At 40.4% G+C, this 14,065-nt stretch overlaps 1 protein-coding gene across 5 annotated transcripts in view; it reads right to left on the bottom strand.

Annotated features, from left to right (window-relative positions):
- FRAS1 (Fraser extracellular matrix complex subunit 1) overlaps positions 1 to 14,065 on the bottom strand; it is a 445,842-nt gene that overhangs the window by 230,555 nt on the left and 201,222 nt on the right. For all 5 annotated transcript variants that reach the window (XM_073237418.1, XM_073237419.1, XM_073237416.1 and 2 more), the window contains 3 exons: positions 8,983 to 9,066; positions 7,248 to 7,349; positions 6,804 to 6,995 (listed from right to left, as the gene is read on the bottom strand). In XM_073237418.1, coding sequence (XP_073093519.1) covers positions 6,804 to 6,995; positions 7,248 to 7,349; positions 8,983 to 9,066 — 378 coding nt within the window. The remainder of the gene's footprint in view (positions 1 to 6,803; positions 6,996 to 7,247; positions 7,350 to 8,982; positions 9,067 to 14,065) is intronic.

Genomic DNA, 14,065 nt, shown 5'->3' on the forward strand with positions numbered 1-14,065 from the left:
GTTTTAATTTGCATTTCTCTGATGACTAGTGATGTGGAGCATCTTTTCATGTGTCTGTTGGCCATCTGAATTTCTTCCTTGGAGAACTGTCTGTTGAGCTCTTCTGCCCATTTTTTAATTGGATTATTTGCTTTTAGTTTGTTGAGGTGCATGAGCTCTTTATATGTTTTGGATGTCAACCCTTTATCAGATCTGTCATTTATGAATATATTCTCCATACTGTAGGTTGCCTTTTTGTTCTATTGGTGGTGTCCTTCACTGTACAGAAGCTTTTCAGTTTGATGTAGCCCCACTTGTTCATTTTAGCTTTTGTTTTCCTTGCCTGGGGGGATATATTCATGAAGAAGTCACTCATGTTTATGTCCAAGGATTTTTGCCTATGTATTTTTCTAAGAGTTTTATGATTTCATGACTTACATTCAGGTCTTTGATCCATTTTGAATTTAATTTTGTGTATGGGATTAGACAGTGATTCAGTTTCATTCTCTTACATGTAGCTGTCCAGTTTTGCCAGCACCATCTGTTGAAGAGACTGTCATTTCCCCCATTGGATGTCCATGGCTCCTTTATCGAATATTAATTGACCATATATGTTTGGGTTAATGTCTGGAGTCTCTAATGTGTTCCACTGGTCTGTGGCTCTGTTCTTGTCCCAGTACCAAATTGTCTTGATTACTATGGCTTTGTAGTAGAGCTTGAAGTTGGGGAGAGAGATCCCCACCACTATATTCTTCTTTCTCAGGATTGCTTTGGCTATTCGGAGTCTCTGGTGTTTCCATATGAATTTTTGAACTATTTGTTAAAGTTCGTTGAAGAATGTTGTTGGTAATTTGATAGGGATTGAATCAAATCTGTATATTGCTTTGGGCGGGATGGCCATTTTGATGATATTAATTTTTGCTAGCCAAGAGCATGGGATGAGTTTCCATTTGTTAGTGACCTCTTTAATTTCTCTTAAGAGTGTCATATAGTTTTCAGGGTATAGGTCTTTCACTTCCTTGGTTAGGTTTATTGCTAGGTATTTTATTCTTTTTGATGCTATTGTGAATGGAATTGTCTTCCTGATTTCTCTTTCTATTGGTTTATTGTTAGTGTATAGGAAAGCCACAGATTTCTGTGTGTAAATTTTGTATCCTGCAACTTTGCTGTATTCTGATATTAGCTCTAGTAGTTTCAGAGTGGAGTCTTTAGGGATTTTTATGTGCAATATCATGTCATCTGCAAATAGTGACAGTTTAACTTCTTCTTTACCAATCTGGATTCCTTGTATTTCTTTGTTTTGTCTAATTACCGTGGCTAGGACCTCCAGTACTATGTTAAATAACAGTGGGGAGAGTGGGCATCCCTGTCTTGTTCCCTATTGCAGAGGAAAAGCTTTCAGCTTCTCGCTGTTCAGTATCATGTTGGCTGTGGGTTTATCATATATAGTCTTTATTATGTTGAGGTTCTTGCCCTCTATACCCATGCTGCTGAGAGTTTTTATCATGAATGGATGTTGAATTTTGTCAAATGCTTTTTCAGCATCTATGGAGGTGATCATGTGGTTTCTGTCTTTCTTTTTGTTTATGTGGTGGATTATGTTGATGGATTTTCAAATGTTGTACCATCCTTGCATACCTGGGATGAATCCCACTTGGTCGTGGTGTATGATCCTTTTGATATATTTTTGAATTCGGTTTGCTAATATTTTATTGAGTATTTTTGCATCTATGTTCATCAGGGATATTGGTCTGTAATTTTCTTTTTTGGTGGGGTCTTTGCCTGGTTTTGGTATTAGGGTGATGTTGGATTCATAGAATGAGTTTGGGAGTATTCCCTCCTCTTCTATTTTTTGGAAAACTTTAAGGAGAATGGGTATTATATCTTCTCTGTATGTCTGATAAAATTCCGAGGTAAATCCATCTGGCCCGGGGGTTTTGTTCTTGGGTAGTTTTTTGATTACCGCTTCAATTTCTTTGCTGGTAATTGGTTTGTTTAGATTTTTGTGTTTCTTCCTTGGTCAGTCTTTGAAGGTTGTATTTTTCTAGGAAGTTGTCCATTTCTTCTAGGTTTTCCAGCTTCTTAGCATATAGGTTTTCATAGTAGTCTCTAATAATTCTTTTATTTCTGTGGGGTCGTTGTCATTTTTCCTTTCTCGTTTCTGATTCTGTTGATGTGTGTTGATTCTCTTTTTCTCTTAATAAGTCTGGCTAGAGGCTTATCTATTTTGTTTATTTTCTCAAAGAACCAGCTCTTGGTATCATTAATGTTTTCTATTGTTTTAGTCTTCTCAATTTTGTTTATTTCTTCTCTGATCTTTATTATGTCCCTCCTTCTGCTGACTTTAGGCCTCATTTGTTCTTCTTTTTCCAATTTTGATAATTGTGACATTAGACTATTCATTTGGGTTTGTTCTTCCTTTTTTAAATGTGCCTGGACTGCTATATACTTTCCTCTTAAGACTGCTTTCGCTGTGTCCCACAGAAGTTGGGGCTTTGTGTTGCTGTTGTCATTTATTTCCATATATTGCTGGATCTCCATTTTAATTTGGTCATTGATTGATTGACTATTTAGAAGTGTGTTGTTAAGCCTCCATGTGTTTGTGAGCCTTTTTGCTTTCTTTGTACAATTAATTCTAGTTTTATACCTTTGTGGTCTGAAAAGTTGGTTGGTAGGATTTCAATCTTTTTGAATTTACTGAGGCTCTTTTTGTTGCCTAGTATGTGGTTTATTCTGGAGAATGTTCCATGTGCACTTGAGAAGAATGTGTATCCTGTTGCTTTTGGGTGTAGAGTTCTATAGATGTCTATTAGGTCCATCTGTTCTAGTGTGTTGTTCAGTGCCTCTGTGTCCTTACTTATTTTCTGTCTGGTGGATCTGTCCTTTGGAGTGAATGGTGTGTTGAAGTCTCCTAAAATGAATGCATTACAGTCTATTTCCTCCTTTAGTTCTGTTAGTGTTTGTTTCACATATGCTGGTGCTCCTGTGTTGGGTGCATATATATTTATAATGGTTATATCCTCTTGTTGGACTGAGCCCTTTATCATTATATAATGGCCTTCTTTATCTCTTGTTACTTTCTTTATTTTGAAGTCTATTTTGTCTGATACTAGTACTGCAACACCTGCTTTTTTCTCTCTGTTGTTTTCATGAAATATCTTTTTCCATCCCTTGACTTTTAGTCTGTGCATGTCTTTGGGTTTGAGGTGAGTCTCTTGTAAGCAGCATATAGATGGGTCTTGTTTTTTTATCCATTCAGTGACTCTGTGTCTTTTGATTGGTGCATTCAGTCCATTTACATTTAGGGTGATTATCGATAGGTATGTACTTATTGCCATTTCAGGCTTTAGATTCATGGTTACCAAAGGTTCCAGATTACTTTCCTTACTATCTAAGAGTCTAACTTAACTCACTTAGTATGCTGTTACAAACACAATCTAAAGGTTCTTTTCTATTTCTCCTCCTTCATTCTTCATATATTAGGTATCAAATTCTGTACTTTTTGTCTATCCCTTGATTGACTTTTGGGATAGTCAATTTAATTTTGCATTTGCCTCACAATCAGCTGCTGCACCCTCCCTACCATGATTTTACTACCTATGGTGACAGCTATCCAACCCTAGGAACACTTCCATCTATAGCAGTCCCTCCAAAATAGACTGCAGGGTTTGTGGGAGGTAAACTCTCTCAGCTTTTGCTTACCTGGAAATTGTTTAATCCCTCCTTCAAATTTAAATGATAATCTTGCTGGATAAAGTAATCTTGGTTCCAGGCCCTTCTGCTTCATGGCATTAAATACATCATGCCACTCTCTTCTGGCCTGTAAGGTTTCTGCTGAGAAGTCTGATGTTAGTCTGATGGGCTTTCCTTTGTATGTGATCTTATTTCTGCCTCTGGCTGCTTTTAACAGTCTGTCCTTATCCTTGATCTTTCCCATTTTAATTACTATGTGTCTTGGTGTTGTCTTCCTTGGGTCCCTTGTGTTGGGGGAATCTGTGGATCTCCATGGCCTGACAGACTATGTCCTTCCCCAGATTGAGGAAGTTTTCAGCAACTACCTCCTCAGACACTTTCTGTCCCTTTGTCTCTCTATTCTTCTTCTAGTATCCCTATAATGTGAATATTGTTCCGCTTGGATTGGTTATGTAGTTCTCTCAATATTCTTTCATTTTTAGAGGTCCTTTTTTCTCTCTGTGCCTCAGCTTCTTTGTATTCCTCTTCTCTAGTTTCTATTTCATTTATTGTCTACTCCACCGTATCCAACCTGCTTTTAATACCCTCCATCGTGTTCTTTAACGATTGGATCTCTGACCTGAATTCACTCCTGAGTTCTTGGATGTCTTTCTGTACCTCCATTAGGATGTTGATTATTTTTATTTTGAGCTCCCTTTCAGGAAGAGTCATGAGGTCCATATCATCTAAATCTTTCTCAGGAGTTGTATTAACAATTTTACTCTGGTCAAGGTCCCTTTGGCGTTTCATGTTTTGTATATGGTGCCCTCTAGTGTCCAGAAGCTCTATTCTGGAGCTGGTCAGCCCCTGAAGCAATGTCGGAGGTTGCAGGGAAGCGGTACTGGTGCCTGGGGGTAGGAAAGAGATGTTCCCCGCCTCCTGGCTGCTGTGCCTGTCTCCACTGCCTGCATTTTTGTCCCAGAGCAGCCAGATATGGATCCCTGCTTTCCACAAGCAGCCGGAATCCCAGTCTCCCCAGGAACTCTGCCTGTATTAACTTTCCAACGCAGCAGTCATGCAAGTCTCATGAAAACACCATGAAATGTAGGTTTGTGCTCCCAGAGCAGATCTCCAGAGCTAGGTATTCAGCAGTCCCAAGCCTTCCACTCCCTCCGTGCTCCATTTGTCTTCCTCCCGCCTGTGAGCTGGGGTGGGGGAGGGGCTCGGGTCCCGTGGAGCCACAGCTCTGGTACGTTACCCCGTTTGCTGAGGTCTGCTCTTTTCTCCAGGTGTGTGCAGTCTGATGCTGTCCTCTTTCCTGTTGCTCTCTCAGGATTAGTTGCGCCAATTAAATTTTCTAATTGTATCCAGTTTTAGGAGGAAGCCTCTGTCTCTCCTCTCATGCTGCCATCTTTAATCCAATTCCTTCAAAAGTCCCTTATTTTATTTTCAAGCTATGCACAAGTTAGGACGTAGTACCCCAGACTCTCACAAGATCATTAACCAGAACTACTTACAGAGGCATGGCATAGAAAGAGGCTAAGGGATATTTTTGATAAGGTTCAATTTTGGTTAAAATTTCACTCCTGGGAGTATTTCCAGTTTAGAGCCCAGTCACTGCCTTAAACAAAATTTGGGAACATGGAGGTCATCTGGAAGAAAGGAATTTAGTGAATTAAAGATCTGGAGAAATAGGCATTTAATGGCATTGGAATTCCTGAATTGGTAAATGAGAAGGTGGAGTGGGTGGGAGGCAGAACTAGGAAGACCTGGGATAGTGCTGTGGCGTGGCAAGGATGGAGGCTGTCTCCACTGACTTAAGCAGCTGCTCCCCACTTTTCTAAGGACAGAGAAGAAGACCTAATGGTAGGTGTCACAGAGGATAGGCAGGCACCGGGAAGTGCACTGGTGCTGGAGACAGTGGGTCACATTATTTTCTGTGAGTGAGGCTCGTTGTTCAGACTTGACTGAAAGTCAGTGACTAAAGGACCCACCTACCAGGATAACCTCTCCCACATTTTCCATTAACTCGGGGATATTAGACAAATTGCAGCCTTGGAAAATAACCCAGCATTGGCTGGGTAGACTGCTGAGGCCAGGAAGCTCAGCCGCAGCTGAGAGAGAGGGAGAAAGAAGAGGCCCCAACCAGGGCTCATCTCACTTTCATCTGGGCATTGTTGACTCTCCCGACAGAAAGAAAGACAAGAAATGAAAAGGTGTGTGGGGGAAAATAAGTCTGCAAAAAGCAAGACCCACTTTACCTAAATAGGTCTCAGTTCTGCCAAAACTTAGAAGTAGGAGGCAAAGGAAAAATAAGCCTATCATTTACAGCCCTGTTTGAAAGGTGGTTCCTCCTTAGGCTCAGTGTTAAGAGGAGCTGAGATGTGGGGGAGAAGAACTGGAAAGAAAAAAGCCTTCACAGACACCCAGTGCTTCAGATCTCCCAAGCGTCCCTCATCTACCCAACTACACAACCCTGCGGGGGATTGGTGGGGTGGATGGGAGTGGCAAGAGAGAAGGAGACAACTTTAAAAGCAATTTGTTTTGCAATGGGTCAAAACTGAGGTCAAAGAAAAAGAAAGAACAATTTCCCTACCATGTACATCTATAGTCGAGACAGAGACTGCTTTGTCAGAAGCTTCTAGAAATTCTGCAGACAGCAGAAGTCAACAGAGGTCAACAGAGTTAATTACTTATGAGGTTCTCCCTTCCTCTCTCTTTAAAACAAAAACAAAACAAAAAACATTTTATTTTCTTTCCCGATCAGAAGGAGCAAGTCCTGGTGTTGGCTCTCCTGTCTGCTAAATGCTGCCAGTGGGCCCTGCGCAGGCTCCAGCAATGAGGTCCAGGGCGCTGACTGATAGGCTAATGTCCCATATCATGTCCTTCCCTTTCATGTCTCTGGCTCAGGGCGTCCAATCTGAGCAGATGCACTGAGAACTCAAAGCTCCAGGGGACTGCTCCAACCCAATCTGAACAGTGACATTTACTTTATGCCACAGAATCTGTGTGCTAGGAGGCTCCTTGAAATGTGAGTGGTCAACCTGGTGATCCCCTCTGCTGCCAAAAAGTAAGGAACAGGTGAGGGACCGACCACCTGTCCCATTGGAGAGAGCTGTTACAATCCAAGTGGAAATGGCTTGGCTTCTTACCTGGGCACACTCCACTTTGGCACACTCTCCATTCTGGCAGGTCACTCGGCCACTGTCACACACGCAGAACTCGCAGGCCGAGCCCTTCCACATTTCATCCTGGTAACGCACAGTCCCACCATGCGAGCAGCTCCCAGCAGAAGGCACGCATTCCTCACAGCATTCCCCGTGGCGCTGAGCCCTTCTCTGACCCTGAGGAGACCAAGGATGGGGATGAAGGGCAGTGCTCAGGAGAGCATGAAACCACCCCGCACCTCACCCAGCCTAGGCAGGTCCCTCCCCTTCCTCCTCCTTCCTAGGAAGCAGATCTTTCATATCTTTATCTACTGTCCCAAACATCATAAAACTTTTGATTCCCTCTAAAGGACACACTGGATTAAGAAATGCATCTCTCAAATGACATAGAATCAAGCTTTGAAAATCTAGCAACACACTCTGAAATACCTTTTCGCATCTTAATGGAGGGCAGGCCTGTTTGTGGCACCTGACCTCACCCTGGTCACATATGCACGTGGTGCAGGCATTTTCACTCCACTGCTCACCATGCTGGGTAAAGAGGATAAAAGAAGGTGGAAAATTAAATGTCACACTTACCAAATGGAAACATCAGCAGGCACATAAGACACATGATTTTTATTAGAATTTTTAATTGAGCCACATTGAAAATACTCCAGAGAAATGCAGGTAGCATTAGACTCTAAAAAAAAGTCAGTAAATGTCCAAAGGGAACTTTGGATTCATTTTCACTCAGTGGTATTCATTCCACAGACATGTTGAGGGCGGTGTTGTGCCAGGCACACGTAGGCCCTGGAACGCTGAGAGGAAGAGGAAGACCCTATTTACTGGTTAATTAGGGGTCATTCTTTACTCTTCTTTGCCAGAAGACCTACCTCACACTGCCAAATCCTCACTTCCCCAGCTTCCACTGCAGCTCTAGGGCATGAACACTGTCCCAATCCTACTTGAGAGGACCTTAGGGGATGCTTGCTAAAGCAGCCGAGGTGGAGGTAAAGACTCCCCCAAAGAATAAAAGCCTATGCCTTTCTTCCATCAGCCTGTAGTAATAACTGTGTGAGGATGAGCTGTGTGAGACTGAGGAAGCCGCCTTGGGGACATGAGGGGACAGGGCAAAAAGCAAATGTTAACATGCTGTGGAGGGATGGAAAGATCAAAAGAGCTGAGATCCTTGATCTTTGGATCTGAAGAGACTGACCCTACAAGTGCCCTCTCTCTGGACTTCTTGTTACGTGAGATAAATGTTTTCATTTTAGCCATTTTTAGAGGGGTATTTCTGTTACTTGCAGCCAAAAATGCATAACGGATATAGAGGCTCTCTCTTCCAGGAAAAATTAATCTAGAGCATATGCGGCTATTGTGTTGCCCAGCACAGAACTAGTACATACAAAAACCCCTTCCCAATTTGTTACTTTTATTCAGACTACAAGCAGCCCATCTAGAATACTCAGTTTCAGATTCCCTACTGAGAGTCTTAATTCCGATTTCTATTTAGTCTTCCTTAGAGCATCTAGCAAGCAAGGGAAGTTGGTTTATTTTTAAGTGTTCTTTTCTTTGAATAATGTAACCTTTTGACTCAGCTGGGTACTCCTAAGACAGAGCATTCATTCATTCACTTCATTGGTTGAACTCATTTTTATTTGGTGTCTACTATGTGTTCAGCACAGGTGTCTAGACTGCCCTGATGGTACTTTCAAGTTCGCAGTTTCTACCACCACCAGCTTCTCGCCTCCCTTCCTTTTCTTCCCCACCATCCCCATGCCCCCTGCGCAGTGTAAGACAGGGGGATACTGTTAGTGGATATCAGTGAATTAAACCTAATCAAAGCAGACAGGCCACTCCCAGAGCCTCCAACCTAAATGTAAATTGATAATAATCAGTGATAGTCCTTTTTTCACTTCAAGATAGGCGAACAGTTAATTCACCAACGTTCGTGAACCAGGTGCTGCCTGCCAGCACATTCCTTTGTACTTCTAATCCTCTTCAATTAATTTTTTTTCATAAATGCTTTCCATGAAGAGAAGAAAAAAGCCACGTATGTACTTAGTTCCTAAACCCGGCAAAGAGTCAGACGTGAGGGTGGGAAGGTACCATGGTTGGGAGGGCAGAAGGCAGATGCATGAGCACACACGATGCACCTAACATGGGGTACATCAAAGGTTACCTCATATACTCGGCCTGATGCAGAGCAGGATCGGGAAGAGCACTGTGGGCAACATTTTCCAGGGACTCGAACTATAGTTTCATCCTTAACACCCAAAAAAAGAACAATCCATTAAAAAGATACTCATAAAATTAATAAAGATATTAATAAAAACAATAGAAGGAAATTTCATTCATAGCCAATTCAATCATGTGTCTCAAACATCCATAAATGGCAATTTCCTCTCTTCTAGTATTTATTAGCCACCTGGTGCTTTGATAAGAATTGACACTTCCAAGGTCACTGTGACTATTAAGAACTGTGCACATTTCTCAAGTCCCTCAAGAATAAAGACAAGCACAAATAATAATAACAATAATAATAGTAGTAGTACTTAGTGTTTGCCAGTCACTGTTTTAAGTGCTTTACATAATCCTACGAAGTACATGTACTTATCTATGCTTTACAAACAAAAAAGTAAACACCAGAAAGGCTATGTGACTTGCCTAAGGTCACAAAGCTGATCTGGAAGTGGCAGCTGGTTGGAAGAGGAACTTCAGAGCACCAATCATTCCAACACTCCTGCTGAGTCACTGCTAAATGCAAAGTGAAGGTATTTGTCCCTTGATAAGCTGCTTCACGATATTTTTGCATCTTTATGTGAATATACACACACATACATACATACATGTGTATGTATATATATATATATACACATACACATGTATGTATGTATGTATGTATGTATATATGTATGTATGTATGAAGAATATCCTTCATATGAAAAAGAATTATACCCCTAGATATTGGGGAATAAACCAGTGCAGAGACATGTGGATTACAGGGACTAAAGGCCCAGAACTCCCCACAGTGCCCTCTCTCTACATTTTTAGCTCTTCAACCTCCACCTCTACCCCAAGAATATCAGACCATTTGTCTCTGCCACCCTAACAAGAATTTGCACAGTAACAGTTTCCTCATTAATGCCAAAAGTCAATTTCTCACACAAATGAATGACAATCTGTCCCGTGCTCATGGATAGGAAGAATTAATATTGTCAAAATGACCCAAAGCAATTTACAAACTCAATGCAATCCCTATCAAAATACCAATGGCATTTCTCAATGAACTGAAGAAAATAATCTTAAAATTTGCATGGAACCATGAAAGACTCCACATAACCAAAGCAATCCTGAGAAAAGAGAACAAAACTGGGGGGATTATGCTCCCTGACTTCAAGTTACAGTACAAAGCTACAGTAATCAAAATAGTATGGTACTGGCACAAGAACAGACCCATAGATCAATGGAAAAGAATAGAGAGTTCAGATATAAACCCATGCATATATGGTCAATTAATACATGATAAAGGAGCCATGAATATACAATGGAGAAAAGAGAGTCTGTTCAATAACTGGTGCTGAGAAAACTAGACAGCTACATGCAAGAGAATGAAACTGGATTACTGTCTAACTCCACACACAAAAATAGACTCAAAATGGATCAAATACCTAAATGGAGGACACAAAACCATACAACTCTTAGAAGAAAACATGAGCAAAAATCTCTTGAATAATAAGCATGGGTTTTTTCCTGGACACATCTCCCTGGCCCAGAGAAACAAAATAAAAAATGAGCAAATGGGACTACATTAAACTAAAAAGCTTCTGTCCTCAAAGGACACCATCGACAGAACAAAAAGGCTTACAGTATGGGAGAATATATTTGTAAATCATTTATCTGATAAGGGGTTAACATCCAAAATATATAAAGAACTCATGTGACTCAACATCAAAAAAACAAACAACCTGATTAAAAAATGGGCAGAGGAACTGAACAGATATTTTTCCAAAGAAGAAATAAGGATGGCTAACAGTCACCTGAGAAGATGCCACACATCAAGGAAATGCAAATGAAAACCATAATGAGATGTTATTTCACACCAGTTAGAATGGCCACTATCGAAAAGATAAGAAATAACAATTGTCAAGGATGCAGAGAAAAGGGAACCCACCTACACTGTTGGTGGCAATGTCAATTGGTACAGCCACTGCAGAAAGCATATGGAGGTCCCTCAAAAAATTAAAAATAGAAATACCATATGACCCAGTAATTCTACTTCTAGGATTTACCTAAAGAAAACAAAATCCCTGATTTGAAAAAACATGTGCACCCTTTTAATTGCTGCACTATTTACAATAGCCAAGATATGGAAGCAACCAAAGTATCCACCAGAAGATCAATGAATGAAGAAGAGGTTATACACAATGGAATATTACTCAGCCATAAAAGAAGAAAGAAACCCTGCCATTTACAACAACATGCATGGACCTAGAGGGTGTTATGCTCAATCAAATAAGCCAGGCAGAGAAAGACAAATACCATATGATTGCACTTATCTGTGGAAGCTCAAAACAAAACAAACAAAATAGCAGTAGACTCAGAGACACTATGAAGTGACTGGTAGTTACCATGGGAGAGCAGTTGGGTTGGGTAGATGGGGAGGGAATGGGGGATAAAAGGGCACAAAAAATCTCAGTCATAATATAAGTTGGTCATGAGAATGGGTGTACAGAGTGGAGAATATAGCCAATGATTCTGTGACATCTTCCTATGTTGACAGATGGAAACCACACTAGTTGGGGTGAGGATTTAATAATATGGGTAACTGTTGAACCACTGTGTTGTATATATGAAACCAATGTAAGATTATATATCAATGATCTTGAGTAAAAAAAAAGTCAGCTTCTCACTTTGACTCGTTACTACAGCATTTTGAATAGCATGAAAGTAAACAAATTGAAGGCAGGGGGAGAGTTAGAGTAAACTAAGTGTCAATGACTAAGAAGTGGTGGATCTTATATACAATCTACCTTTGGGACAGTTATCTTTACTTTCTCTTACAAGAAGCAAAAAAAGAGATTTTATTATAATTTTTACTCTGGAATTTATTTTGCAAGAAAAAAAGGCCAATGTACTTGGAGTTGGAAAGGGTGAAATAACCTTAATTTTTCATGGAAAGTTCCAGTCATACCTCAGCAGTTCTTTAACTCAATTATATATGATCATATAGTTTAATGCATTACTATCTAATAAGGGATTTATTTCAAATACCTGAGTCACTGATTAAACTGACAACTGTTTTCTCTGCTTTAGGTTGTTTTATTTCTTTATTTTTATAGGCGAAATATGACAAGTGATATTTAATATAGTATGTGAAAACTGGACATGGACTGAAATCACTGCACATTTCTTGACCTCAGAATGCTTCAGCTTCATTAAATCTTAGTGAGGAAGTAAAATAAAGGCATAGCTGATGTCACACTATTCAGTAACTTCATTGTAGTAAACAAATGACCTTACAATGTTTGGCAAACAAGGAACAAATTTCATGATCACAAATCTTAAGTTACCATAGAGTTAATATCACTCTACCTTTTCAAACATGCACTCGACCTGAGTACAGTAGCAGAGCCACCTGCAGAGCATGGGGGAGAGAGGAATCACTTGTACAGAGGCTGGTACAAGGATAATCAAGCTTTCTAATTCTTATTGGCAATGCCTAATTATACAGTTCATTGACAGAAGCAAACTCTTTCTTCACAAATATACACCAACAAGAAGAGGAAAGAAAAGGATTTAAAGAGAAACTATCCCAGGAGACAAGAGAACTACATGATGGAGAATTGAGATCCCTTCTGGGCTGGCACTTAAAACAGGACTGGAGAGGCAGGTAAGAAGGCCAGCAGTGGGGATTCAAAGAAATGGAAAGACTTTCTCAGTGCCCTTCTGTCGCTGCCATACCCCTAACCTGTCGTTTTGGTCTGTGTAGATGTGCCCTTCCAAATGTCTATACAGGGCCCACACCTGTCCACCCCACTTCTATAAACTTTTATTAGAACACAGCCATGTCTATTCATCCACATAATATCTTTGGCTGTTTTTGTGCTACCACAGCACAGATGAGTAGTGGTTGTTCCAACTCTTCAGCACACGAGGCTGGAGATATTCACTCCCTGGCTCTTTCAGAAAGAGGTCTAATATGGTACCCTCAGTAATCAGAAATTGGAATACAAAATAAATTTGATTCATGCCATTACAGTTTTGGCTGGGACCACCATTAACGATATATTTAATTATGGCTTTTCATATTTCTTAAATAAAAATATTTTTGATGAAGAAGTGTATAATATTTCTAACAGTTCTTACCAAAATATTTTCCTACTATGAAAACTCTGAAGATATGGAAAGAGATAAATATTACACCACCAATAAACAACCAACCTCCTGCCATTGCCAAGAGGAAGTCCAACTGATCGTAAGACATCCTGTGGCCTTTCTTTGCTGTGTAAACCTAGGTAGAAATAAGAACCATCATTTCTTCCCAACCCTCTGCCTTGCTCAAATAAATATGACATGGGTCCCTCCCTCCAGTCTGTGGCGGCTGTTGTTTGAAGCAGTGGAGTGCCAGCCCTCACCTTCCTCAGTATCTTTCTGGATGTATGTAGTCAGAGCCCATTATGGAAAAAAAAAGAGCAGGAAGTACATGTTAAAAAGCAGGGGGCAAAGAGAACACCCCAATGTAAAGAACACAGTCACCAATAGAGATGGAAAGAGCCTTTACAGCAGTTCAAACTGGAGAGTATAGTTTTTTGTTTCATGTATTCAAACTGTAAGAGGATTGGGCAGTGGAGACAGAAAAGGATCTCATCACGGTGTGATAGAGCTTCCCTAAACAAAAGCCTCCCGGACGGGGGACCAGGAGACATTCACATTCCTTAGCATCCGGCTATGGATCCAAGAACGTGGGTTAGCCAGGTGCAGGCCACTTTCACTTGCAGCTTTCAAGCAGTGGGTATGAACAGATTTTTCTTGATCAAGGACAAGTAAACAGAAAGAAAGGAATTTGGGAGGGACCCTGACAACAAGTGAAACTAATAATGTTTTAAAGATTCAGAGAAAAAGCAGATTTCTGAACACTGTATATTACAAGACCTAAAAACAAAGATTTAAAAGCTATATTGCAACTTCAATAGATGAAAGAAAATTCAGTCTTTATTAAATAGAAGCAAAAAGCAATAAAGAAAGAATAAGCATTGGGATTT

The sequence above is a fragment of the Manis javanica genome, chromosome 5 (genome assembly GCF_040802235.1).
Source record: "Manis javanica isolate MJ-LG chromosome 5, MJ_LKY, whole genome shotgun sequence".
Lineage (NCBI taxonomy): Eukaryota > Metazoa > Chordata > Mammalia > Pholidota > Manidae > Manis > Manis javanica.